The sequence below is a fragment of the Ostrinia nubilalis genome, chromosome 2 (assembly GCF_963855985.1).
Source record: "Ostrinia nubilalis chromosome 2, ilOstNubi1.1, whole genome shotgun sequence".
In the NCBI taxonomy this organism is placed as follows: Eukaryota; Metazoa; Arthropoda; class Insecta; order Lepidoptera; family Crambidae; genus Ostrinia; species Ostrinia nubilalis.
The window spans coordinates 10,530,389-10,556,463 of NC_087089.1; the positions used below are offsets into that span (position 1 = coordinate 10,530,389).

Below are 26,075 nucleotides of genomic sequence, written 5' to 3' on the forward strand. Positions count from 1 at the left end.
GTGTTTCTTTGCGAGATCGAATCAGAAATAAGGAGATCCGTAAACGAACCAAAGTCGCTGACATAGCCCGATGGATTAGCAAGCTGAAGTGGCAATGGGCAGGGCACATAGTACGCAGAACTGACGGCCGATGGGGCAGAAAGGTTCTGAAATGGAGGCCGCGTACCGGAAAACACAGCGTGGGACGTCCACCTACAAGGTGGACCGACGACATCGTAAAGGTAGCAGGGAAGCGCTGGACGCAGGCCGCTGCCAATCAATCAACATGGAAAGCATTGGGGGAGGCCTATGTTCAGCAGTGGACGTCCTATGGCAGAAATGATGAACTAATAACAATGTCAGTTATCAACTGGTTGGTTACTTCATTCAATGATTAAACGTTTTATTTTTTTATATTTTCAAAATTAAAAATATTATTTAAAAATATCCCTATTATATTCCTAATTATTATTATGAGTATGAGTATTAATTTACATACTATTCTCGTATTGAAAGCGGTTAATAACTTCATAAAATAACATCAAAGACTTGAAAGATCACCTACCGAAAATTCAAAATTTCCAAAGCTTGGTACATGCAAAGCGGCACCCAAAGGCACAAGAATTGTATGTCATCTTGATCGCCGTGTATGGTGCAATAGCTCATGTGAGTACCAGCCCTTCAGTTCTATTCAGTTTTAAAAAAATCCACTTTAAGTGTTTTTTTCCATACAAAAAAAATAAAAATATTTTTTTTCTCACACATGGAGCTACTCATACCCTTCATACTATATTAGTAAAACAAAGGGAGGTATACTAAACACAATACATATTTTTATTTACTAATTTCTGACATTAAATTTCTATGGTATGGGAGCTTCATTTTCAGACCACTGTGCACCGGCCAGACCCGCGGAATTGAAGAAGGAAACCTACCACGCAGATGAAGAGTCAGCCGCCCTCGTGATTAAAACACGCGGACTTTTCCTGAGGTGTACCACATGGACGTCACGACGACCTCACCATCGCACCCCAGCAGGTAACCGACACCCTGGAATAAAATAAATGGCTACTTTTTACTCGACCTACCTAAAAAAGAAGGGTAATGTTTTTTAGAGTAGGTATCTAATAAACTGCGGGTAGTCCGCTACATAGTACCATCTCAATGACAATAATCATTGTCTGCAAGGCGGTACAAAGTTCGCCGGGTCAGCTAGTTTTTTTTAGAAATAATGCAATAATCACTTGTCAGCAATATTGCAATGAGAAAATTCCGCTTTTGCCGAGATTAGAACATCCATATCTGTGAGGACATCACTATAAAAAAAACCTGTCCTGGCAGCTGTCCACCACAGCTGTCAATCATACTGCAACTGTCAATTTTGACATTGACATTTAAAAACTCATGTTTTCGTCTTCATGCATGCTTTCAAGCAATTTTATTATTTTTAGTTAATAACGCCATATAATTTCAACTAATTTATTCTACGGAAGTTGCTGATACAATTCTTACTGTTATCTAAATATTCATGCACTGTGGTGTACATAATTTTTAAACTTCACTGCCACTGCGCCATGCTCTTCACTCTTGTCTGACTGAATTTCATTAACCCACGAGCGGTACTCTCGGTTAGTCGTATTTGTGATGTTAGTGCTAAGTGTTTAGTTTTTATTCCAACACCCTCACTACCCGGTGTTTAGCATGGTATGTTACCCCACATTTTTTGTTTCTTTGAAAACATTAATTCAAAAATCCTTATTTTTGGAGCGCTATAAATAAATGTGACTCAATATGTTTGCACTCTTCCATAGATTGTACAGGTTGTAGACTAAAAACTGGATAAGAAATGTACACAAATATCCCAATAAAAGCACTTGCTACACAACGGAATGACAGTTTTTGGATGTTTGCCATTAAGTTCACATTGTATTGTTGTTATTTTAGGTACTAGGCATAACTTCTATTTTTTAAATAATATAATAACTATTATTACAGGCTAGTAATAATAAAATGGTTGCACCAAGTAAGGTGGCATTGCCACCAAGCAGTGAAGAAGGACTCACTGTCCTGTCCATGATATACAAATTCTTCAAAAAGGTAAGAAAAATAAATAATCCACATCTGAAATTAACAGTATGTGATTGTCTTATTTTTTAAATTCTCAATTGTACCTAGTTACATGAAAAATTATTATTTAAAGCAGTTTCAAGTTTAAAAGATTGTTACAAAACTTTTTTGTATGTAGTCTAACTTGTTTGGGGCAATGACTGTATATCCTGAGTGGCGACCTTGTAGCTAACGTCGCTATCAATGCTCTCTGACTCACAAGATGGGCTTCTGACCTTCAACATTTAAACATTTGTGTCGTTAAACATTCAACTCATTCAAGCTTTGTTGTTGTTTTATATTATTTATTTGTTTGGGACCTTGAAACTAGGTATACTACTACTACAGTTTCGTAATTAGTTCCGCATGTTTGTTTATGAATAATATATCACTCAAATTCAAATTATGTCAATAATTAACTAAATAAACAGAGTTATTATTTGCCATTACTATATAAAAAAAAAACCTATCTAATAAAAATCTTGAGAAATTCCTGAGTTTTGTTGACCTTGTTAATCCAAGATTGCAACACTATCAAAACTATTATTACAGAAACTATAATGTTCATGTTTCTTATCAGCAGTAATAACCATGCTGACCAACAACCACAGATAAGTAGGTAGATGTAGGTGTTGCTACCAACTACCTACTCTAATCATTTGTATGGCAAGTGTAGCGTTTGTTGATAGTGATGACATCATACTTGTTGGAAGTACTCCCAGTGGGTTACGTTCAACTCACATTAGATATTTTAATGAGCATTACGAGACTAATTTTAACAAAATACCATGCATGAACTTACATTATTGGCATGTCTATGACCTAATCTAATAAGAATTTCTTAACATTGAACATTTTGTAATATTTTCTATGAAACTAATTTTTAGGTTGCAGTAGTTGGCGCCGTGTACTTAGTAGGCTATATGCAATGGAGTGTGGCTTGGCTCATTGGACCAGTCATACTGTCGGTGATGAGGGATCAATGGCGCAAAGAGAGCGAGTCCAGGCGAAACATTGCCAAGGCTGCTGCTTTATCTTCAGAGAGAGACGTCATCTTAGCACGACTAGACGAGCTTCCCTCCTGGGTGAGTGGCCTGCTGAGCAATATTCGAATTTTAAATTAATAATGCAGGACTGGTCGAAATGAAAATCATTGGAGGAGGCCTTTGTCCAGCAGTAGACGTCATTTGGCGGAAATGACGAATATTTTTTATCATCTAGATTCAGTAAATTCAGTAATGCATCCTTGTCATTTTATGTTGGTTAAATAATGACCTAAGCACCTGTGCAAATGCCGGTGCAACGCCTTTGCTTATTCAATGCAAATATCTGACTCATAATGTATGTACCTGAACAGTCACAGCTTAATCATGACGATGTGATTTCGATCTTTGAAGAACCACGAATTTTCGTGTAATATTTTTCTGGAATGAATTTGTCATTCAAAAAATTGAGCTTCATAAACATTTTTCGATACTATTGAATGTGTTAAGAATTGTTTACTATATTAATAGAGAATATTCAGCATTGTAATAATAATTTCGGTTGGATCGATTATAAAAATGTACCTAATATTCTTTTTTCCCTTAGGTCTTCTTCCCGGATGTCGAACGCGCGGAATGGCTGAACAGAGTGAGTCATAATAATATTATTTATTTTAGTCTCAATTATTTGCCAGTCAATTTCATAATTTAATGTTTTTCCTGATTTCAGTAGTTACTATAATTAGCATGCTCAAAGTTAACGAACATTAACTAGGTACGATTAGCCTAATTCTCAACTAAGGGCGCCATACACGTGTACTTCTACTACTTAGCGCACGCTTACGTAAGCGTGTGTTAATCGGCTCACTCGGGCGTTAAAATCGAAATGTAATTATGCAGATTGATCTTCGGGATTAAGGCCAATAGAATGGCTTTGCCATTCAACAACTTCCGAAACAAATTGTAGACGAGTTAATACTCGTCAGCAATGTATAGCGCTTTTTATAAAAGTTTTGTAAATGTTCTCTACTAGGTGTATATGATGAATTAATAGAAAAACTTCTACATGAAAATGAAAGAAGATTCTAAAAACGCTCACAACTATGTTTCTTATACAGATTCTACTCCAAGTGTGGCCGAACGTGAACCACTACGCCCGAAGTCTAATCAAAGACTCCATAGAGCCGGCTGTGGCTGAAAGCTTGGCTAATTTTAAACTCAATGGATTCAAATTCGAACGCATGATACTCGGTACAATCGTAAGTACTATCAATATCTTGGTCTTAAAAGCAACTCTTGAGATTGTCTGTAGATGCAGAATACACACACAGTTGAGAGACAAAAATTGGAACTTACAAAAGAACATTTAATTTCTTCAACACTTCACCCCTACGTTTCCAAATTACGTAAAAAACAATAAATGTATGTGACTTTTATCGATTCGAAAACGATATCGTTTGTTACATTGTCTACATCTACAGGTATAAGTCTAAAATATACTTATGTTCCTGTGAAACTTAAGTACTAGCACATACTGTATCAAATCACAACATATTCACATCATCAGATTAACACTGTAGTACTTTATGGCATTTGTAATAGGTGACATATTGGCTATTGCAAGAAGACTATAGTTTTATGTGCCGTGAACTGCATCTTTTTTTTTTTATGCATAACAAATCAGGTATTTGACCACAATCGCATCTGATGTTAAGTGGGATGCAGCACTATTATCATCTATTATCTATCAGCATATTAGTCATTGTAAAGTGAATTAACCACCTATCGTTCTGGTTGCAGGCGCCTCGTGTCGGCGGCGTCAAAGTCTACGATAAGAACCTCTCGAGGGATGAGATAATAATGGATGTCGATTTGTTGTAAGTTTACCTACCTAGTTTATTATTGTGTTCAAAAGGACTGTGATTAGATTAATTGCGTCTCAAAATTAAAATTAATTGTTTCTTAAATATTGCAGCTATGCCGGCGATTGCGACATTTCCTTTGTGCTACAAGGAATTCGCGCAGGAATCAAAGATCTTCAGGTTTGATAATAATATATTGAGCTAATATAATTATTTTTATAATTAATCGTAAAGTAAATAAGCTTGTTCAACGTTTCGGCGCTTGGCCGCGCGTGGGTGAAATAGATAAAACTATTAATTAAATTATAATATCGGTGTAGTAACTATAATCATCAAATTATTGTACTGACTCAAATACGGAATACAACATGTAGTAAACTTCGTTGTAGATTATAATCATTTAAGGACCACAGAAAATTCTAGAATAGTAGTAATGGATAGGACTATTGTTCTATTAACGTGGATCTTAACAGTTAACGTGGATTTATGTTTAAAATTTTCAATCAAATTAGATAAACAGTTGAAGTACCTACGTTCAATTTACGTTAATAAAACATGTCAATATCCACGAATGACGACATCATGAAGGTAGCAGGAAAGCGCTGGACGCAATCATTCATTTTTTATGATGAATCGGCCGATTCCAAATCGGTGTAATGTGCGCACTTTAATACATCTCCATACTGACTGATTAAGGCGGTTATCACACTGCGCTCCGTCGCGGAGCGCGGGGCGACAGATTTATTAATTGTATGCAAGTACCTCAGTTTGTATGGAAAACACGCGCGGCACTTCACACTGACAACGCGTCCGCGCGCGTGATTTTTTATATGAAATCACGCGCTCCGCGGCGGAGCGCGGCGCAGTGTGATAACCGCCTAACAGCCGAACCCAACTATCGGCCAACTAAAAGTCGGTTACCTGCGCCTAGGCTTAAGCGCTATACTAAATAACGTAAGGTTCATTTTTGCACAGATCCACGGCATGGTCCGCGTGGTGATGAAGCCGCTTATCACCAAGATCCCTCTCGTGGGCGGACTTCAGGTGTTCTTCCTCAACAACCCGTCCATCGACTTCAACCTGGTCGGAGCCGCCGATGTGCTCGACATGCCTGGGTTCAGGTACACAATTACACATACAATAAATATAATACTGCTTGTGTTAGGAGTTAGGAGTGCGTTCAGCATAATAGTCTAGTGGTCGATTGGTGGTCAAACTCGGCAGTACGATACTGTCTTGGGTGGTAAAAGTATCGTCGCCTTAAAATCTATCATTTCATTCATTACTTCATTATTTGAATTTTAATTATTTGTTTAAAATATACACCCCGCCTAGACAAACTGAAAGAATAATGCATGATGTGTTGATTATTTTCGCCCAACTACGCGACGCAAGGGGGTCATTAACTTGTCAGTTTTTTTATTTGATTTGATATCTTGATTGAATGACAGAGTACAGGAGTTGCATCACTTTTGACCCATAATTGGAGTGGAATATAAAAAAAAATCATTGTTTTTGGACTTTAACACAAGGTAATAAAGTTTAAAACAATGTGGTTAACTTTGACTGCTTGAAAGTGAATCGAAATACACACATTCGCTAACTGTCTGTGTTATATTGGTCAACCGAAATAACATCAAAAAAGGTGTTCTCCTCTCATAACATTCTTCAATCAATACATCGAGTAGTCTACTATATTGATAACGTGATCTCTTCTTCCAGTGACATACTGCGTCGTTGCATCGTAGAGCAAGTGGCGAGAATGATGGTGCTGCCCAACAAGCTGCCCATCAAGCTCAGCGACGAGATACCCACCGTCGACCTGCGCATGCCCGAACCAGAGGTACTGTACAAAAGAACGTATACAATATTATATTCCTGCTTAAAGATGAACCTTATTCGCCTGTAATAAGGTTCAATTATTATCATAATTCTTGAGACGCTTACTGAACTCGTAAATGATCCTTGCAAACATAAATAGTAACACAACGTTTCCTTCTTGCAGGGAGTTCTTCGTATCCACCTCGTGCAAGCTCAGAATCTCATGAAGAAAGATGTGTCCATGTTAGGTAATTATACTTCATAATCCTTTACTTTACTAACTTTAACCGTTATTCATAAAAAATGCAACCTTTATCAACTGAATAAACTTCAAAATGTGTTGGCAAATAACCACGCAGCTAAAACATTATTGTATTAAAACTAATTCTATACTTGATTAGTAATTCTGTCCATGAATGCTGTAAAAAAGATTTTTAAAAGCTACTTGCACAAAATAAATGACTTTTAATGTCCAGGTAAGGGTAAGTCGGATCCGTACGCCATCATCACGGTGGGCGCGCAGCAATGGAAGACGAAGCACATCGACAACGACGTCAACCCGCGCTGGAACTACTGGTGCGAGGTGAGACTTGTTCCCAGCTGTTCTTCTGTTTTTATTCTTTTTTCTTCTCACTTATTCTGCGGTTAACGCGGGAAGAGACGGTTCGTTATATGATAGGGAAAGGGAAGGGTTAAATGTACAGTTGTCAGCACATTGGCAATATGACTTTGGTGAAAAATAACCCTTATTGCAGTTATGTAAGATTTAATTGTTTAGCTTGCTCCTGCTGAATGAGGTCAGTAACTAAATGAAATACAGGATGAATTGAAAGGATTGCTAATAAAACATTGTATAAATATGTAACTTCGAATCGCCATCCTGTATAAAATAATTTGGCTACGATTGTTATGTGTCACTACGAACCGCATCTTCCCGTTGACAACCGCAATACCTATGGGTTTATTAATAACTTTTTATCTCTTTGTAGTATTAACATGAATACTGCAGCTTAGTGAGCACTTTTTATATTTTTTTGGGCAATTACTTTTTATTAATTGGGTTTTGGATGGTGGTGAGTAAAGTTACAAATATTAGGCAGAATGCTCGTTTTTCGGCTCATTTCTGATTTTAAGTCAACTACCAGGTTTTTGGATTTGATTTCATACTCATGAACCATGCGTTGTATCGAAAATCTCACTAAGACGAGGAACTAGACAAAACGATACATACAAAATTTTGGTTGGACCAGCAAGCTAAAGATATAAAAACTTTTTGAGGTGTTGTTAAACTAAAATGTTTTCTAATCCAATACCAGTAACGGTTATATTTTGTTTGAAACATCTAATAATATTACTTTTGGGTGGCTAAAACAATAACAGATTACATAATAAATTCTTTCGTTTGCTAGTTCAATCTACTCGACACATCAGGAATGAGCATGGGCAAAGTTATGAGACGTAGTTTTATTTTTATATGTTTTTTCACTATCTTGGACGACTTAATACACACACCATGAGTCATGATTATTCTCACTTCAAATTGTGCTAATATATGGTCTTATTGGGACGGTCACCATTTCTCTTTCTAGCTCTTTTTGTATACAAAGCTTTAAGTTTCAAATTATTATGATGATTTCCATAGATTAAATGATTTCAAATTTGTGTAGATGAAAATTAAATACGTATACCTAAATCTCAAAATTTTCTCAAAATTTGAAGGAATTGGAAAAATACCTGTTCAAAATTTCTAAAGAAAAATTAACAAAATCAAAAGATTTTATGTTTGTAATTAACATTTTTTTCATTTCGGCTTTTCGATTAACTGTGCTTTATTTGGCCAATTTCTGCAAATGTTAGACGAAACAACCTTTAATAAGTAAGTGCATACTGCATAGTAGTTGTCATTATGATTTTGTTTTCCCTAATGTATGTTTGCGTCGGACAATGCGCGTTCGGCGTAAAGGCGCGCGTAATGCAATCGATGGGCCAAGCGTTGGACATTGAAGTGTTGGACAAGGACGAAGGCACCAACGACGACAAACTGGGCAGGTGAGTCGCGCCGCGGGGGAGGGAGGGGTGGGGTGACGTCATACGCGGTGCTGGTGGCGGGTAGACAAGCTTTTCGCATGCTAGTTGCACTGCTTGGGGTTTTCGGGACAGTATAGAAACGACTTCGACTATTTCTAGAAACGATAAAATCAATGGTTTTGCTGCATAACACTTATAAATATGTATGTGTATTATAAATAAATGTATTAGTACCTTGTAGTGTACTTTGATAAAATGAAGCCCATATTTTTTGTGGCTTGCTTTTTTCCATACTGTCCTGAAACCTATTTTAGATAAAGCAATATGCGATGTTATCACGGAATACGCTTTTTTATTCATAAGATCCGATATCCTGACATAATTTCGCAAGTAGAGTTTAAAATGAGACGCATAATTACATAAGCGTATAAAGTTTAATATTCTTGTTGAAAACCACGATGCCTCTCATTTTTGCTTCAACAAGGCTTTTAGAATTTGTAGTAGATTTGCACATGGGAATGGTAGATGTAGACGTAGATTCATGGTTCTATGTTATATTGGTGAAGGTAAGTAATTATACTTAATTAAATAACCATGTTAACAATCATAGAACAAATAGATTAATCCAAACCGTACAATAATTCGGATTAAGAATGATACTTATGTAAAAAAGTAAAAATTTTAAAATGACAACATCGTAGCATGCTTGCTTGATCTCGCATGCGAGTATGTGCGCTCGTGTCGCATACATACTTACATTGTTGTCGTACATCATACCATCCACGTGGTAAACGAGCAGTTCATATTCAAGATTCAAAATTCCAAATCCAAAAACTGTTTATTTAGCTGTTCTAATGTCTCGATGATGTTTGTCCCAAGGCGATAATAAGCTCAAGGAAGAGCCAAGTGTTGCAGTGCGAGCTGTGGGACTGGGACCCGGGGATGGGCATTCAGAACGATGACTTTCTCGGCAGGTCCGTGTCCTCGCTACGTGCCACGTCATACTGGCCGCATATCATTGCCGTGTTTTGTTTTTATTGTCGTATTCCTAATGTTTTTTATTGTCACATTGCTTGCGCATCCATTTCAATAGCGGACATTGAATTTTATATTTGGGATGATTGCGATTAGTAATCAAGCTAAACACATCCAATCACACAACAAATCAAATCCAATAAAATTTATGTTTTTAATGAATGATGTGACAATAAAAAACATAAGTAAATTATCTAATATTTGTGGGATTTTTCTTTTTTATACTGCTAATTGTTTGTGTATTTTTTATTTATGTTTACAATACACACATGAACGAGCCACGAGGTAGGATATTTGGGGCCATTGACGCAGATTTTTTAAATTAAAAAACTAACAATTTGACACAATTATGTATTTATATTCTAACAGCCAAACAACGCAGCTTGTATGAATTCACCTTTAATTTCCCTTAGGTTTAAATTAAACGCTGTTAAATGCTGAGCTTTATATGTGTTTATAATGTGGTGGGTTGTGACAGTCAATAGTGCAGTGCAGTGCGTCGACCGCAGTGGTGAAGCTTTTCGACTGGGACCGCGCGGGGAGAGACGAAAATCTTGGCAGGTCGGTTGGAGCCACCAAGCGGCTACCACATTTTTATACGTCACGGCGTCGCTAGGCTAGCCATACAATATTTGTGTAGAACATTGTGCCTGTCTCGTCAATTCATATCCGTCGCGGGTCCCTTCTATGTAAATAACTCCTTGCCCAACTAACCAAACGCCAAATACTGCACGTTCTTGCCTCAATATCCGACAAAAGTAGAAATATATTTTATTGATATTTCCTAGCGACGCCAAATTAAAGTAATATTTAACGAAACATGCATCGGATTGTAGAAATCATCACTGCACAGTGCTTGAAATTGACTGTCACTGAAAATGGGCAGAACACCGTCTTCGAACAATACACTCATATTGTCATACTACACACTGTTCCTGAAAGAAATGTGCAATGAATGTAATATAATCTTATTGTAAATATATTTAATTCTTCGAAAATACAAATGTGCATTGGCTTACTGGATCAACTACATACATATACTTCTAGACACTAATTTACCAATCATAGAGCTTAGCTTTCTGTAAATCTTGTGAAATACCTGCACCACATAACACGATAACAAACACATTTACATATCTACATTGCTTTCTAACTAAAATACTAAAAAAATTGTACAAAACAACACTATCGACAAGTGTGTTGATGTAGACACTGACCTAACACTTTTTCTTTTTTGATTTGTCACACGTTTTGCTTTAACACTTGATTTCTTATGAACCTAATTTGATTTTTACGTTTTTTTTTCTTAGAAATACCTAACTAAAAATAATAACATGATTAGTTCCTTGTGGTTATATTAACTTTTACCTACTTGTCTCTAACTTTTACATATTGATTACAGATGCTCCTTGGATATATCTCAAGTTGTGCGTGCAGGTCGCTTAGACACAGTAAGTTTTATTTATCTGTTTTCTTCACATCTTAGACGATTATCACACTGCACCGCGCTCCGCCGCGGTCCGCGTGATTACATATAAAAAATCCCGCGCGCAGACGCATTGTCAGTGTGTTGTGCCGCGCGTGTTTTCTATACAAACAAACTAAGGTACTTGCATTCAATGAATAAATCTGTCGTCACGCGTGCCGCGGCGGAGCGCGGTGCAGTGTGATAATCGCCTTAAAGTCGCACAAACTTCTGATTTCAAGTGCGTATGATACTCGTATTTAAAGCAAATTTTAAAACAAACTACGCACTAATTAGTATTACTTGAGTTGGACTTGGATGCCATTTTAGATGAGTGATTGTATGTTTATTAAAATAATGCTAATGCTAATTATTTTTCATCAGTGGCAGACTCTGCAACAAGCAAAGCACGGCAAAATCCACTTGCGTCTATCGTGGCATCGCCTTTCCACCGACCTGCTTGACTTGAGCCACGTAAGTATAGCGTGCTCATATTTAACTATAAAAGTCTGAAATTGTAAGCGTTTAGTAGTACGAAGAATTAAAATTATTGTTCTGTTTTCAGGCTATTACGGAGACACAATTGATCAAAACGGGAGATCTTAGTTCTGCTGTTGTCTCGGTGTATATCGACTGCTGCAGGCATCTGCCCGTAAGTATTTCAACTTTAAGCATTAACAAACATAATAATGTAATCCCAAATTAACCAAATTATTTTTATTCTGGCAAAGATTTGATATGACCCGATAATCATCATATTATGATAATCGATGGTATCCTCAAGCATTGCTTTAACTTATATTTCCATTTATTAGTTCAAATTATCTCCTACCTCACAAACTATCGATCGCGCATCTGTAATTAATCTATATTTGATGTTTCTAGAACGCTCGCGTGCACTCGCGTCCAGACCCATACCTGACGGTAACCGTTGGCAAGAAGACAGAGAATACCGCGGTACAGATGCGCACCGACAGCCCCGTCTACGAGATCGGATACTCCTTCCTCGTGCAGAACCCGGAGATCGACATCGTGGACATCAAGGTACAAGCACCAGTTTGTTAAGGAACGAGTTGTCGTATAATTTTGTCACTTTCTAACAAATGACGATGAAAAAAGACAAAACAGGATGTTAGTCATAACACTGCTGTTTATATTTTCATTAGTTTTTACCCGACTGCGCCAGAAGGAGGGGTTATTTTGTTGGTTGTTGGTTAGTAAATAAGTTACTAGCTGATCCAGCTTCCAATATTGAACCTCAATGCCTCACCTGGTGATACCTCAATTTAACATTACTATGGAACATTTTGCAAAACCTTTGAAAGTCAGCAGTGCTTAGGTATCTAATGCTCCAAATCATAGAACCTTTTAAGGTTAGTTAACCACTTATCAACCAATTTTCTTTTTTCAGGCCGTAGATCAAAAGACAGGAAGCTCACTCGGTCAGCTGACGTTCCCTCTATCAGCTTTGTTGAAGGAAAAGAATCTAACCTTGTTGCCTCAACCACTGAACTTGCAGAAGTCGGGACCTGAGTCCAAAATCATCCTATCTATGCAGTTGAAGGTATGTTGAAGAATGGTGGGGCGCGTCATCGTGGATGAAACTATCTATAATATTGTACGATTTATAAACAGTCTTACGTCAATTGATTCTTATCTACTTCTCGCCAATTTGCCAGAAATCCAAAGTAAGAAAAACGGTTATATTTGGAAAAAGATGTTGAGGACCAAATTAAAATGTTATTATCGCATTATATTAACAGAAGCGTAGTCTAGCTATGTTGGCGGGACGTATTCAATATTTCAGTTTGCTCGGGCACAACTAGCTCAATAGTTCTCAATGGATATCTCTTTGTAAGAAGTAGTCTATCTCGTTCTTTGTCAAAGTTTTCTATTTTCCATCGTAGATATTGAAAGAAGCGATAAAAGAGGAAGACATGGATGAGGCCGAAGCTGCGGATCTCGGGCCCGAGCCCGCCACCATGCCCTCACCTCCACCCACTCCTTCAGATACCATGGACGGCGCTACGCCCCTCCCGACGCCACCAGCTAACCCAGGTAATAAACACTGACATGCAAAATAATGCCACCACACTTTCCCACTACAGCAACTCCAGTATAGCCAGGATCTACAACTTGGCCTCCAATTAAACCCAACCAGTGAAAGTTGAGTATTCCCGGGGGATAGATAACTGTCTTGGAACCCGCAACGAATTTAATCAGAATACTATAGGAGAAGTTAATATCATCATCATCATTTCAGCCATAGGACGTCCACTGCTGAACACAGGCCTCCCCCAATGATTTCCACCATGGCCGGTTGGTGGCGGCGTGCATCCAGCGCCTTCCCGCTACCTTTATAGTACGAGAGCCCACGACCAAAACCATGTCTCATAGCAATACGGCAAAAACCCTATAAAATCGTTAGATTGTATGATTCTGAACCCGACTAGATGTGTAGTAACGGTCGAAAGTGTAGCAACTGCGTGGGAGGCCATTTCTGCTGTGTCAAAAAAAAAAAGACAGTCGGTATTATAGCAATACGTCTGATAGTGAAAATGTACATAGATTTTATAATTGTATTACGAAAAAGTTTGTTTTCAGACATTTGGCGCGTAGCATATAGCCTGAGCGCATTTTTGAAAATGTCAAAAAATTTAGCCGACCTGTATCATAGCAATACGGATAAATTTTTTTTTCAACTTTTCGTATTGCTTCCATGATTACTAAAAACCTGTTTTCAGACACTTTAAGTGTAGCATAAACTCCCAAAAACGAAAATAACGTTTCGGAGTCGCCTGGCCGACGCCTCTGTTAAATGTTTTTTTAAATTTACAGCCTTCATAGATATTCAAGAATCTCCCTTGTCTATTGATGTACCTACTTTGACAGATGACAGATGTCATTACTTATTTCTTTTGTAAAAGTTACTCAAGTGTGCTTTAAATAAAACCAAAACTATCAAATCAATCAGTATTTAATTTCAACAGCCTTAGCGCTTGTTACGCTCCTGCCCCTTTCTTACTATTTCCTTTTGTGCGATTTATTTCAGTCCTTCAACTTCAATGTTACGGTTTCGGGTAAATTCTTTGTTAATTATCATCTAATAAATTCAGGGTCGCAACGTATTCATTGGTTTGTAACAGAAAATTCAAGATGCCTCAATACGATTTTTAAATGATATCTGAGTATCAAAAAGTTGTCTGATAGAGAAGGTGCTACACTCTAAGATGTTTTTATAGTATAGATACGTTATACCCGCTCAAGAATGGCAATGCAAAAGAGATACAATTGGACCTCTTGCATTCAGTCGGACATGATCGGTTGCCGCGAACAGCCACGAATGCACTTCCCGATTGCCTTCCTGATTGATTGATAATATGCCTTCGTGTGTTTTTAGTTGATGTACAAATTACACTGCCACTATTATGAACCAGAAAAATGTGTCATTTCATTCGTAAATACAGTTTAATTAGTAAAAAATTAAATTTTAATTTTTATTCAATTTGACAAGGGTTGACGGTTGAATTTGACATGTGAGCTAAAATCTAGAGACCACTGCCAGGGGAAGTTGGGGCGAATATCTATCACTTAAGAACTCTGCATTTAACTCACGGAATTGTTTTTCTCTAGAAAAGAATATTATTATAATTATGTATTCCTGTGTTGACACGTATTCATCCGAAATCGATAAAATCAATGCTATGGCTATTATTACTGTATGATTATAATGATTTATGATCAAACGAAAAAGACTTACTCGAGGAACAAAATTATAGCAGAAATTTTTACAATACGCTTCTAGTCCCAAACAAATTTGATGTACCTGTATAAGTTTACAGTCTGCTAAATCAAAACTGTGGTTAATCTGAAAAATATGGGCGGACTATGTTTTCCTATCGAGGATTATATTTCAAAGCCTACAGTCAGAAATGCTACTTCCCGATCTCAAAAAGATTGCAATTTGTATAAATAATCGAATTTTAATGTCTTTTTAGAGTTCCGTAGCCAAATTGCAAAAACGGAACCCTTATAGGTTCGTCATGTCTGTCTGTCTGTCTGTAGCTAGCTAGAGAATATTTCATTTTTAATCTCAGGGTACAACCTCATAAATTTTGCACATAAAAATAATCCGGATTTGAAAACTCATTATAAAAGACAAAAAAGGCATAAGACTCAAGTTCATTTAAGGGAAAATAATAAGTTACGTTTTGTCTTGCTTTTGTTTAAATATTAGTTTGATAGTTCATTCGAAAATACAATTTAGGTTCTCTATATCTGTGAGGTTCACTCTACCCCATTCTCCTTTTCTGTGCAAAATGTCAAAATGAATAGCTGTCATAAAATAGGACTACTTGCGCCATTTTAAAATACAATAATGTAGGCGCATAACGTGTCTATTTATATGATATGTCATTGGCTACACTTAATTTGTCTGATATAAATTTTCGCACATGTGGACAACTTATTTTATCATGTCCAACAATTTTCAGACATATTGCTATGATACCGATCGGTAAAATTTGTTAACATTTTCAAAACGGTCTCAAAATTTAATGCGTTCACATTTCCGTCTGAAAATTGTTTTGTTCGCATCAAATAACCAAAATTTACTAATAAAAAAGATTTTCAGACTTATTGCTATGAGACATTTTTTTTTGGCTCATTTTTAATTTTTGTAAGTGATTTTACGGGTTTGCGCTACACCACTAACGTCTGAAAAATATGTTTCCGGTATCTCAGAACTATCATTCAACTACAGTCTGCAAATCAGACATATTGCTATGATGCAGTTCGGTAAAATTCTTTGACAATTTTGAAAATTCGGTCAGATCAAACGCTACGCGGAAAATGTCTGATATTGGTATTTTCGAGTTCAGGATAATCGTATCTATCGATTTGATGCGGTTTTGGCCGTATTGCTATGAGACAAAAATTTTGGTCGTGGGCTCTCGTACTATTATGAGGTCGTCGGTCCACCTTGTGGGTGGACGTCCCACGCTGCGTTGCAGGTAACAATAGACACTGGCAAAAGTAATTTTTTGGCCTAGTTTCCACCACGGCGCAGCAGAGCAGAGATGTGTTTTGAATAACCAATCAGATTTCATTATTTCCACATCTCCACTCCGCTCCGCTTCAGTGGAAATGGATCGAGCGGAGAAGAGACGAGAAGTGTCGAGCGGACTATTTTTTCTATAGAATTTGACAGCGGTGACGGCGTAGAGCTGTGTGCGGAGCGGTGCGGCGTTTCATAGACGGCAATAGACTGACAGCTGACTACGCACAGCTCACACATCTCCTCCCTCCGTTCTTCTCCGCTCCGCTTAGGTGGAAATAGCCTGCCAGCTTCGCCGCACATCTCTCGTCTGCGCTCCGCTCCACCTTGGTGAAAACCGGGCCTTAAGACGGGTATACAATAGAGATGAATTTGAAAAATAACGATCCGTTTTTATTGCAGTGCCAGAACAAACAGATGTCGAGTTGAAAAACATGGACGATAATACCACTGATTCGTCTTCTCAGAAGTCGATCCCGGTCGAGCAAATTTTAAAGTCAGTTGGTAAGTAACACAACAACACAATATTAGTAATTTTGCTAATAAGTAACTAGTGTAACTACTGTAGCAATACTATTAATTATATCAGAAGTCTAAAGAAATATCTGTTTACCTTTATAAAAGTGTTTTGTTGCATAATCCCGTAACAGTGATAATTTATATTTCAAAGTGTCTCAAGAAGAGCAAGCGCCTTCATCGGGGAGAGACTCACCTAAATTAGTACACAGGACTTCATCTATAACGACGTAAGTCCTCTTCTAAAGTACAGACGTTGAATTGGAACACCAAGCTAAACATTACATCTTATGTATAGCTCTTGCAACTCACGAAGGCGAGTGAGCTTTACTTGTGTGTGTACGTGTAGTGCGTGTACATACACATAACGATGTGTAATGTCTGTTAAAACTATTGAAAAACGAACAGTAGAGCTACCACACATGTAAAGTATTCATTAATTAAGCTCACTCGCCTTCGTGATGAGGGTTTTCGCGTATGAAAGATCCGCTAGATGGCGGGACGTGGATGTGGGGTCTGATTGCTGCGTGATTTGACATATCGCCCATTTGCGACGACACTGTGACATCTCGACATATACGATTTTTTGTTTTACCGAAATTCTGAACCGCGATCTTGCGTTCTTTTATCTCCAAAAACAGGGTATTTGTTACTCCAAAAATAACAATACTATGAGAGAAAGAGACAAAATATTACGTTATAGCGCTGGCTCGTTCGGCGATCTAGTTGGCTTCGACACTGTGACAGTTCAGTTGCCACCTGCGCTTTGAGATGTGAGGTGCTCTTCGTTTTTAAGAAAAACGTGACATCTCGAGGATACCGCGGTATTGATGACAAAGGTAAGTTTTTAAAATATTTTTATTTTATTCGACAATGTGGCACGTCATACTTATCACAGTGTTCTTCTAAAACAAAAAGCAAAGTAAAAGATAAATTATTTATATGTCACGTTATTCTTGTAAGAAAATCGAAGTATCATCGGGACATCTTAACTAGTAACGTTGTAGATGATGAAAATTTTTCCTATATTGGAAATATGTTGTAGGTCATTTGTTGATGTTCTGTTATTGCAGAATACATGTTATTGAAATTGAATGGTATATCTACTTGTCACGTTGTATACGCTAAACAGTAATACTAAACTCCAGATATCATTACAGATGGGGACTAGCAATGCAAAAAAGCAAAGGTTAACATTTGTGGCGATGCACTGCCTGAAGGAATTCCACAACCTAATCCGACAACATGACTAACAGCGCTATGCGAGCGCTGTGAAAGGGTCTCTTTGAGCTACAATAACGTCGGAACTAATATGAGTAGATATAGACTGATAAACATACATTCGTTTTGAAGAATAGTTCAAATACTAGAAATACAGTGCAAATAAAACATACTTATACGACTGTCTGTTTTTACAGACACAACAAGAAAAATATTTTATATTATCATACAATAGCCTTAGATTAGCTTAATCTAAGACGATAGCTAACAAAATTATCTATTAGTAGAAGTATGCTAGAATAGCAATGCGTTGGATGACCCCAGATATTTATTTATTTATTATTATGTAATTATTCAATGTTACTTAGCTGTATTGGCTATGTTTTGCTTTCTGCAAAAAAAGGTATTTTAATGTTTTAATATAATTACAGATCATCAGCAATTGATGGAATTTTATCGCATCTTGCCCAAATTTACTTTGGCGGGCGCAACATTGTTTTTATAATAACATTGCAATAGGTATAACTATTGCAGAAAAACTACGCCAATAAAATGGTTATATTATTTATAAAATAATAGTGGTTGTTATTTTTCACTATTAATACATTATTTAAATATCTTTTATAAATTTAATTTTAAATAAGTATAAAAATTAAAAGACCCTAAAATGTACCAAAATGTCGCTTTTTTGCCATTTTATGCGCCGGAGACGGCGATTTTTGCGTTGATAGTTTTAGGATTAAATTGTCATAACTAGTCTGTTAAAAAACATTTATTTACTAACCTAGTAGGTACCTACAATTTTTTTTCTGCATACATACATACTTAATACAGTTTCTCTTACTGCGTTTTTTTTGTAGTAGTTTACGAGGTTTTACTTTTGAGAGTTTCTCGTTTATTTTGATAAGTATTAGTTTTTAGAATAAGAAAACTTAATGTGAACTTAAATATTGTATGTATACCTACAACTGTCTGTCTACTTAGATAATAATTTATAAGTGAAATTTAACATGGCAAAGGGAAATATTCGCCTGTTCCAATAATTACCTCATTTTTACTGATTGTAATGTTATTAAAATAAAAAAAAAATTTTCAAGATCAACGTTTTATCTAAATAATGACTTATATAAATATATTTTTTATATCATCTACAACGTGACAACTGAACTTACCATCTTCAAAATATTATTTTTTACTAGAACAACGTGATAAGTTGTCTCTTTTTTTTTCAATCGCTATAATTTCATCAATTTAGATGCAAAGTTATGTCTTACTATAAATATTTAAATTCATTAATAGTTAATCTTTAAACGTTTCATACACAATTAGGTAATCCTAATCTTATTTTAAGAGTTATGGTCATTCAAAAGTTAAAAAGTCGATTTCTGTAAAACCACTGTTTTTGATATATCACAGTGTCGTCGCAAATGGACGATATCTGTCAATGTCATGTCAAAAATAACCAATCATGCAGCCACAGATATGGATAGATGCAGCATGTGAAAAAATTTGTATGAAGCCGAGCGTGCCACTTTTTAAACGTCATTAGTGTCATTTTAGCGAATTTTAGTGATTGCCGCAACGTAAAAATAATCGTATCATCGTTCTGCATTCGCAGTCATCGAAAGATATCGTGTGACTCGATTTGACAATTAATTAATTCCGATAAAACTGATAATTTGTTAAATACAAAAATCAAAAACATCTTTATTTACCTTTTTAAATAAATTAATTCTTACAAATCGTCAAATCTCGTATTTTTTTTACCCTACCAGCGTTTCAAGACATAAATGACATTGGGAACTTTTTGTCCCACTTTTCGAAAAGTAGCGGACACAAACGAAACCTATCACAGATGATACATACTAATATCCAATGAATTTCCGTGCATTTTTTTTTTCTCTCTTATATGGGAATACTAGCGGCCGCCCGCGACTTCGTACGCGTGGATCCCGTTTTACCCCCTTCATCTATCTTACGCGGTTTAGATTTTTTCATACAAATGTTTTTTCCCGCTAACTCTCGTTCCCGTGGGAATTTTGCAATATCCTGTTGTAACTAAGCTTTAAGTTTACTAAGGTACCTGCATGCCAAATTTCAAGCGTCTAACTTAAGCGGTTTAGATTTTTCATACAAATGTTTTTTCCCGCTAACTCCCGTTCCCGTGGGAATTTAGCAATATCCTGTTGTAACTAAGCTCTAAGCTTACTAAGGTACCTGCATGCCAAATTTCAAGCGTCTAACTTAAGCGGTTTAGATTTTTCATACAAAAGGATTTTCCCGCTTATTCCCGTTCCCGTGGGAATTCTTAAGTATCCTATAACCTGCCCAGGAGTATGAAGAATAATTGTACCAAGTTTCGTTAAAATCCGTCGAGTAGTTTTTGTTTCTATAAGGAACATACAGACAGACAGACAGACAGACAGACAGACAAAAATTTTACTGATTGCATTTTTGGCATCAGTATCGATCACTAATCACCCCCTGATAGTTATTTTGAAAATATATTTCATGTACAGAATTGACCTCTCTACAGATTTATTATAAGTATAGATTGAGAAAATGAAGTTTTAATATTTTATTTTATTTTACATTTAGGTAACATTTTTGACGACCTCCGTGGCGGAGAGGCGCACACACTGGTTTTCAAGGTATGCCGGGCCAATCCTGAGGTCCCGGGTTCGATTCCCGGCCGGGACAATATAGAAAACGATCTTTTCACATTGTCTCTGGTTTGGGTGTGTTGTGGTTCGTCGTTCCCGATTTCCATAACAAAAATGCCTTAGCTACTTATTTTGGGTTGGAGTAATATATGAGATGTTGTCTAATATTAATTTAAGTATTTATAATATTTTATTTATTTATGTTATTTTATTTATTTATATTATTTTATTTACTTTTATTGGTTACTCTGCAATGCCAAACAACATAACATGTAAAAATATTAAATCATTTTAGACAAATATATTTTCAACTTAGACTCGTCATATCTCAGAATTCCCATATCTCACAACATAGCGCTTTTAGTGAATATACCTACAAGAATAAAGCTTTGAAATAAAATACGTTTCATCTTTGTCCGCCGTGGGGCATTTTCTCATATTAAAGTTCCCAATGTCCTTTGTCAAGTGCATGAATACATGGATCAGTGTGTGTCTTATTGTTATGAGTAAGTACAGTTCCTTGGGATCGGTATGAGTGCACCACATACAGGGACCATGGTTTTAACTCTTAAGAGTACATCGCTGGATATGTATTAAAAACAATGCTACTTTATACTTCTTACACTGCTACTTTATTCTAATTAATTATTTGTTACTTGTGCTGTTACTTACAATTCTCAATCCGTAAATAATTTCTTCTTTCTACCGTGTTCGTACTACTGTCCTCGTAAAATCATCGTAACCGATTGTTGTAATCGGATTACATGAACATCACTCGACCATGTATGACGTATGTCCATTTGGACATATCGGAATGGCACGCTTTGACGATCAACTTGCTGTATCTACTCTAATCCATATCTGTGCATGCAGCATTTGGACCTCTCGTCTACGTATTGCCATCTGGCGGATTTTTCATACGCGAAAACCCTCATTGCAACAACTATAGTTGTAATAGGGGCGAGTTTAGAACAACATTTATATTTATTATCCACTATTCTAGGTCTGCCGGCGAAGCGGGTCTGGGGCGCATTTTGCTGTCGCTGCGATACAGCATGCAGAACCAGACTTTGTTTGTTGTCGTGCATAAAATAGCGTGAGTATACGTTGATATCAATATGTAATATGTTAATGTATTTTCCTAGGTCTACCGATTATATTAATCTTGATTTTTTTTGGCCACAGAAATATTCCCCTGAAAGACCCCACCAATGTGCCTGATCCCTACGTCAAATTGTACTTACTGCCAGGACGATCTAAGGACTCCAAGCGAAAAACTATTGTAAGTGTAAAAAAATTGCTTATTGCAGATAAAGGCGAGTAGTCTAGACTCTAGAGCATTTCTATGTATGTAACGTTCTAGTACAATACAGGTAAAATGTATGACGTAACAGGGTGATACAAATGACATTTCATAGAACGGATCGATGTTCTGTTACAAACTTACAAGTGAATGCTTACAAGTCTATACTCACCTAAAAATTTTCAGAACACGAAATAGATTTTTTTTTCTTTATTTGATAAATCTTCTATCTTTGTTTATAAAAGTAACTGGTTCTCTATTTCTACATATCAAGATAAAAACCTTCTATGCTTATAATTTGTTTCCATATTTGTATGTATACCTTAGTTCTTTAGAAATTTCCCTAAATGTAAACAAATAAGGCCAACTGACATTGACGAATTTTTAGTCTATGTCAGTTGATCTACTAGTGATGCGACAAAATCTCTCGTTAATCGCAATTCTGTAAATGTCATTTACGGACTGCAACAGACGATTATTAGATTTTTAAAGATCGTTTGTATAATTATTAAGATCAATCCCTCTTCTGATTGATATTGAGATCAGTAATGTGATCGTCAAAATAGGATCTTCTTAATCAAAGAACATTTAATTTTCCCTTTTTTATTTGTATAGGAAATATAATTTAAATTATACTGTGGGTCTAGACAAAGTGCACAATAAAATCGTAAACCAGTCGAAAAGTGGTAGAAAGGCCATTTTTATGTGACACTCGTCTGTATAATAAAGCTGAATTCAAAGACTTCTTCGCAAAGTGTGTTGTTGCATTCAATGAAGAAAAAATACATTGTTGAATATAACCTCGTTTATATTTTATTTTAAATTAATATTATCAAAGTAATTGGTAATTGAAATAATTGAATACTTGAAATAAAATCGATAAAATTTACAGATTATTATCTATGAATATTGTCTATGACTTACAGATTTTCCAGAGATAGGACCTAAATTTAAACGTCACATGTCGATTTGACATTTTAACATGAAGCACAAATTTTCACCATCCAAATATTTTGTTAAAATATTTTGTTTTCAATGTTAGATTTCATATTTGTTTCATCATGAGAATAAAGTTGGTTTCATGAGCTTGTGAAATAACGTGTATGATATTAAGAAAACGTGAGTATTATAGTGTAATTGTGTGCACAAGTGTTTGTTTACATCGATGGAAATTTCTAAAGAATTTAGGATTAGTTACGAATCCGTCTTGATAGGTGGTGAAAGACAGCTGCATGCCGGAGTACGACGAGCAGTTCGAGTGGGTGATCCCGCTGGCCGAGCTGCACTCGCGCCAGGTGGAGGTCACGGTGGCCACGCACAAGGGCTTCCTCGGCGGCAGCCCCAACATTGGACAGGTAAACAAACTAAATATATAAGAGGAGAAACTGACTGACTGACATATCAACGCACAGCCTAAACGGCTAAACGTAGGCACTTGAAATTTGGAAGGGACGTAGCTTAGGTACCGTAGAGGTGCACTTAGAAAGGAATTCCAGAAATTCCCACGGGAACGGGAATTAGCGGGAAAATCCTTTTGTATGAAAAATCTAAACCGCTTAAGTTAGACGCTTGAAATTTGGCATGCCAGGTACCTTAGTAAACTTAAAGCTTAGTTACAACAGGATATTGCAAAATTCCCACGGGACCGGGAGTTAGCGGGAAAAAACATTTGTATGAAAACATCTAAACCGCGTAAGATAGATGAAGGGGGTAAAACGGGATCCACGCGTACGAAGTCGCGGGCGGCCGCTAGTCATTCATAATAGCCAGGGGCGCAGCTACCGAACTAACTAAAATACTTAACTAAGCTGGCGCAACGACCAAAAGTGAGACTTGGCCTCTATCAATAATACAGGCTCCCCGGACTACAGGAGCCCGCCCCTTGGCCGGATTAACCATTACACAGAGTAAAATTTTAAAAGTTCTATAATTTTGCGATGACCTTTTTTAGTAGATAAAGTCCACCTATAGTTATGGCCAATTTTTTTAGATGAAAGGTGGGGTAACAAATTTTGATTTAGGCCCGTCTAAACCACGCCATGCCACTAGTAGTACTTAGTATAGCATAAAAATGTGTGAAGAATTTGATTATATTTATAATACATCATTTATTTAATTGATTATATTTTTACAGGTGATAGTGCATCTCAACCAGTACGATTTTCGCGAAGCAAAAACTTTATGGTTTGATCTTATGCCAGAAGCAACGCCTAAAGATTAGGCAATGATTGTTTTCTTAAGAATTGTGCTTATGAATGTTATTTTTTGGGTATCCTTCCGTTTGGCCAAATTACTTTTCGCCAAATTTCACTTCGCAAACAACTTATCGCCAAAGTTTCATTTCCCAAATGAACTTTTAGCAACTGTACTTTTCGCAACTAATTCATTTGGTCAAATTATCATTTGGCCAAATTTTACTTGGCAAATGTTTATATAGCAAATGTTTTATTTTGCCAAATATTAGATCCCAAATAATTTGTTTGGTCAAATTGACACTTCACATACTTACCCACCGTTACCCACAAATTAAACCATAAGGCAGATGATCATGGTTTTCACAAGAATTTTATGTAAAACAAAGAGATTGCAGAAAATAGTATGGTTGCAGAAAGTAGGTATTGCATAAAATAGTAGGTTAGGTTAGAACAGTGACCCTTTACGCGCGAAGGCGAGCGAAGCGTGCCGCGGCAGCGGCCGCCGAGCGCTAGAATCACCTCTATTGTTAATGAATCATTTGGAAATTTCGATAAAAAGAATGAAATATGAAAATTAATTTAGAACAAATTTTATATTAACTACCCACTAAACAAAACAATAACCACAAGTTAATTTGTATTCCATTATATGCACCAATCAAATTATTTTGTAAATAGTGTATCGTGAAATATATTTGCCAAATGAAACATTTGCCAAAACATACTTTGCCAAACAATAATTTGCTAAACAATAATATGCCAAAAACGGCATTTGCGAATTAAAAGTTTGCTATAAGTTGTTTTGCCAAATAAGAATTTGCCAAATGAAAATTTGCGAAACGTTGTTTGCGATGTGATAATTTGGGAAACGTTTTTTGGCCAAACATTAGTAATCCTATTTTTTGTATTTTATAGAAGTTACTAACATTTGCATTTACGCACTGTTATCATGATCTGACTATGTTACATAATACAAAAAGTGAATCTTGTTACCTAATTAATTATGTACTGTGCAAAAGTGGAAACTAGTTGTGTTCTCGTTACATTTTACGCATTTATTCTTGTTAAAGTATGTAAAAATGATCTTGGCATGTCGCTTGTTTATGTATTTTATTTTAGCTAACAAACAGTATTTCAAATGAATACAACATGTAATTGGAGTAAAGCAAAAGCTATAAGAATATTTGAATAGACCGGCAGATTTGGTTCAGAATCATAACTCGACTTTAAAAAAAAAGGGTGTGGCCAACATTTTGCGGTAATTCAATTACATTTTGTAAAAAAAAAGTGCACTTTCAAAACATTATTATATTGGATTTTACATAAATGAAGCATGATAACATGCAATAACTAACATCAGCAAAAAAAATGTTGTATATTTTTCTGCAAATCGGTTCTTATTTGTGCATAATAATGATTGTGTATTTATCAATAAAAATATTTAGTCAAAAGCGCAATTAATGTGTAAGTATAACTTATGAGATTTTTGTTATTTTTTATATTGTGTATGTTTATTTTTACCTGGAATGTATTTACTGTTACTGCAAAGAGATTATTGTCCATATTAGAGCAATGCTTATAAGCTTATTATATGAATTATAAAAGAGTTAATAAATAGTATGAAATCAATCATATTTTCTTATTTACATAAAACCATATTATGTGATAACAATTCAAGTTGTAAATGTCATATATTTAGTTCTCTGGTTGCTGTATTTAGTGATGAAAATTACCAAGAAGGGCAAGTTAACCCAAAACTTAAAACGAATGGAAAAACAATTTAGCTAAATGATTAGTGTTGTCAGTTATACAAAATAAAGGAGTAACACTAAATGTAAGTGT

At 36.0% G+C, this 26,075-nt stretch overlaps 1 protein-coding gene across 3 annotated transcripts; it reads left to right on the forward strand.

Moving 5' to 3' along the window:
- The first annotated feature begins 1,364 nt into the window (after nucleotides 1-1,364).
- LOC135082935 (extended synaptotagmin-2-A) lies at nucleotides 1,365-25,862 on the forward strand. 3 transcript variants are annotated; one of them, XM_063977712.1, is made up of 25 exons: nucleotides 1,365-1,683; nucleotides 1,975-2,076; nucleotides 2,973-3,170; nucleotides 3,676-3,717; nucleotides 4,187-4,327; nucleotides 4,869-4,945; nucleotides 5,044-5,110; nucleotides 5,906-6,051; nucleotides 6,653-6,773; nucleotides 6,936-6,999; nucleotides 7,228-7,334; nucleotides 8,715-8,800; nucleotides 11,217-11,265; nucleotides 11,664-11,753; nucleotides 11,845-11,931; nucleotides 12,165-12,323; nucleotides 12,691-12,843; nucleotides 13,187-13,337; nucleotides 16,738-16,839; nucleotides 17,006-17,081; nucleotides 21,739-21,831; nucleotides 21,921-22,017; nucleotides 23,253-23,393; nucleotides 24,173-24,297; nucleotides 25,130-25,862. In XM_063977712.1, exons 1-24 carry the CDS (start codon nucleotides 1,681-1,683, stop codon nucleotides 24,257-24,259), a joined length of 2,439 nt encoding a protein of 812 aa, XP_063833782.1. In that variant the 5' UTR covers nucleotides 1,365-1,680; the 3' UTR covers nucleotides 24,260-24,297; nucleotides 25,130-25,862. The 3 variants fall into 3 exon arrangements, with proteins under 3 accessions (XP_063833782.1, XP_063833777.1, XP_063833789.1); XM_063977707.1 differs by lacking the exon at nucleotides 8,715-8,800 and adding an exon at nucleotides 9,659-9,753; XM_063977719.1 differs by lacking the exon at nucleotides 8,715-8,800 and adding an exon at nucleotides 9,659-9,753 and having other exon boundaries at nucleotides 1,365-1,607.
- Nucleotides 25,863-26,075: the final 213 nt, after the last annotated feature.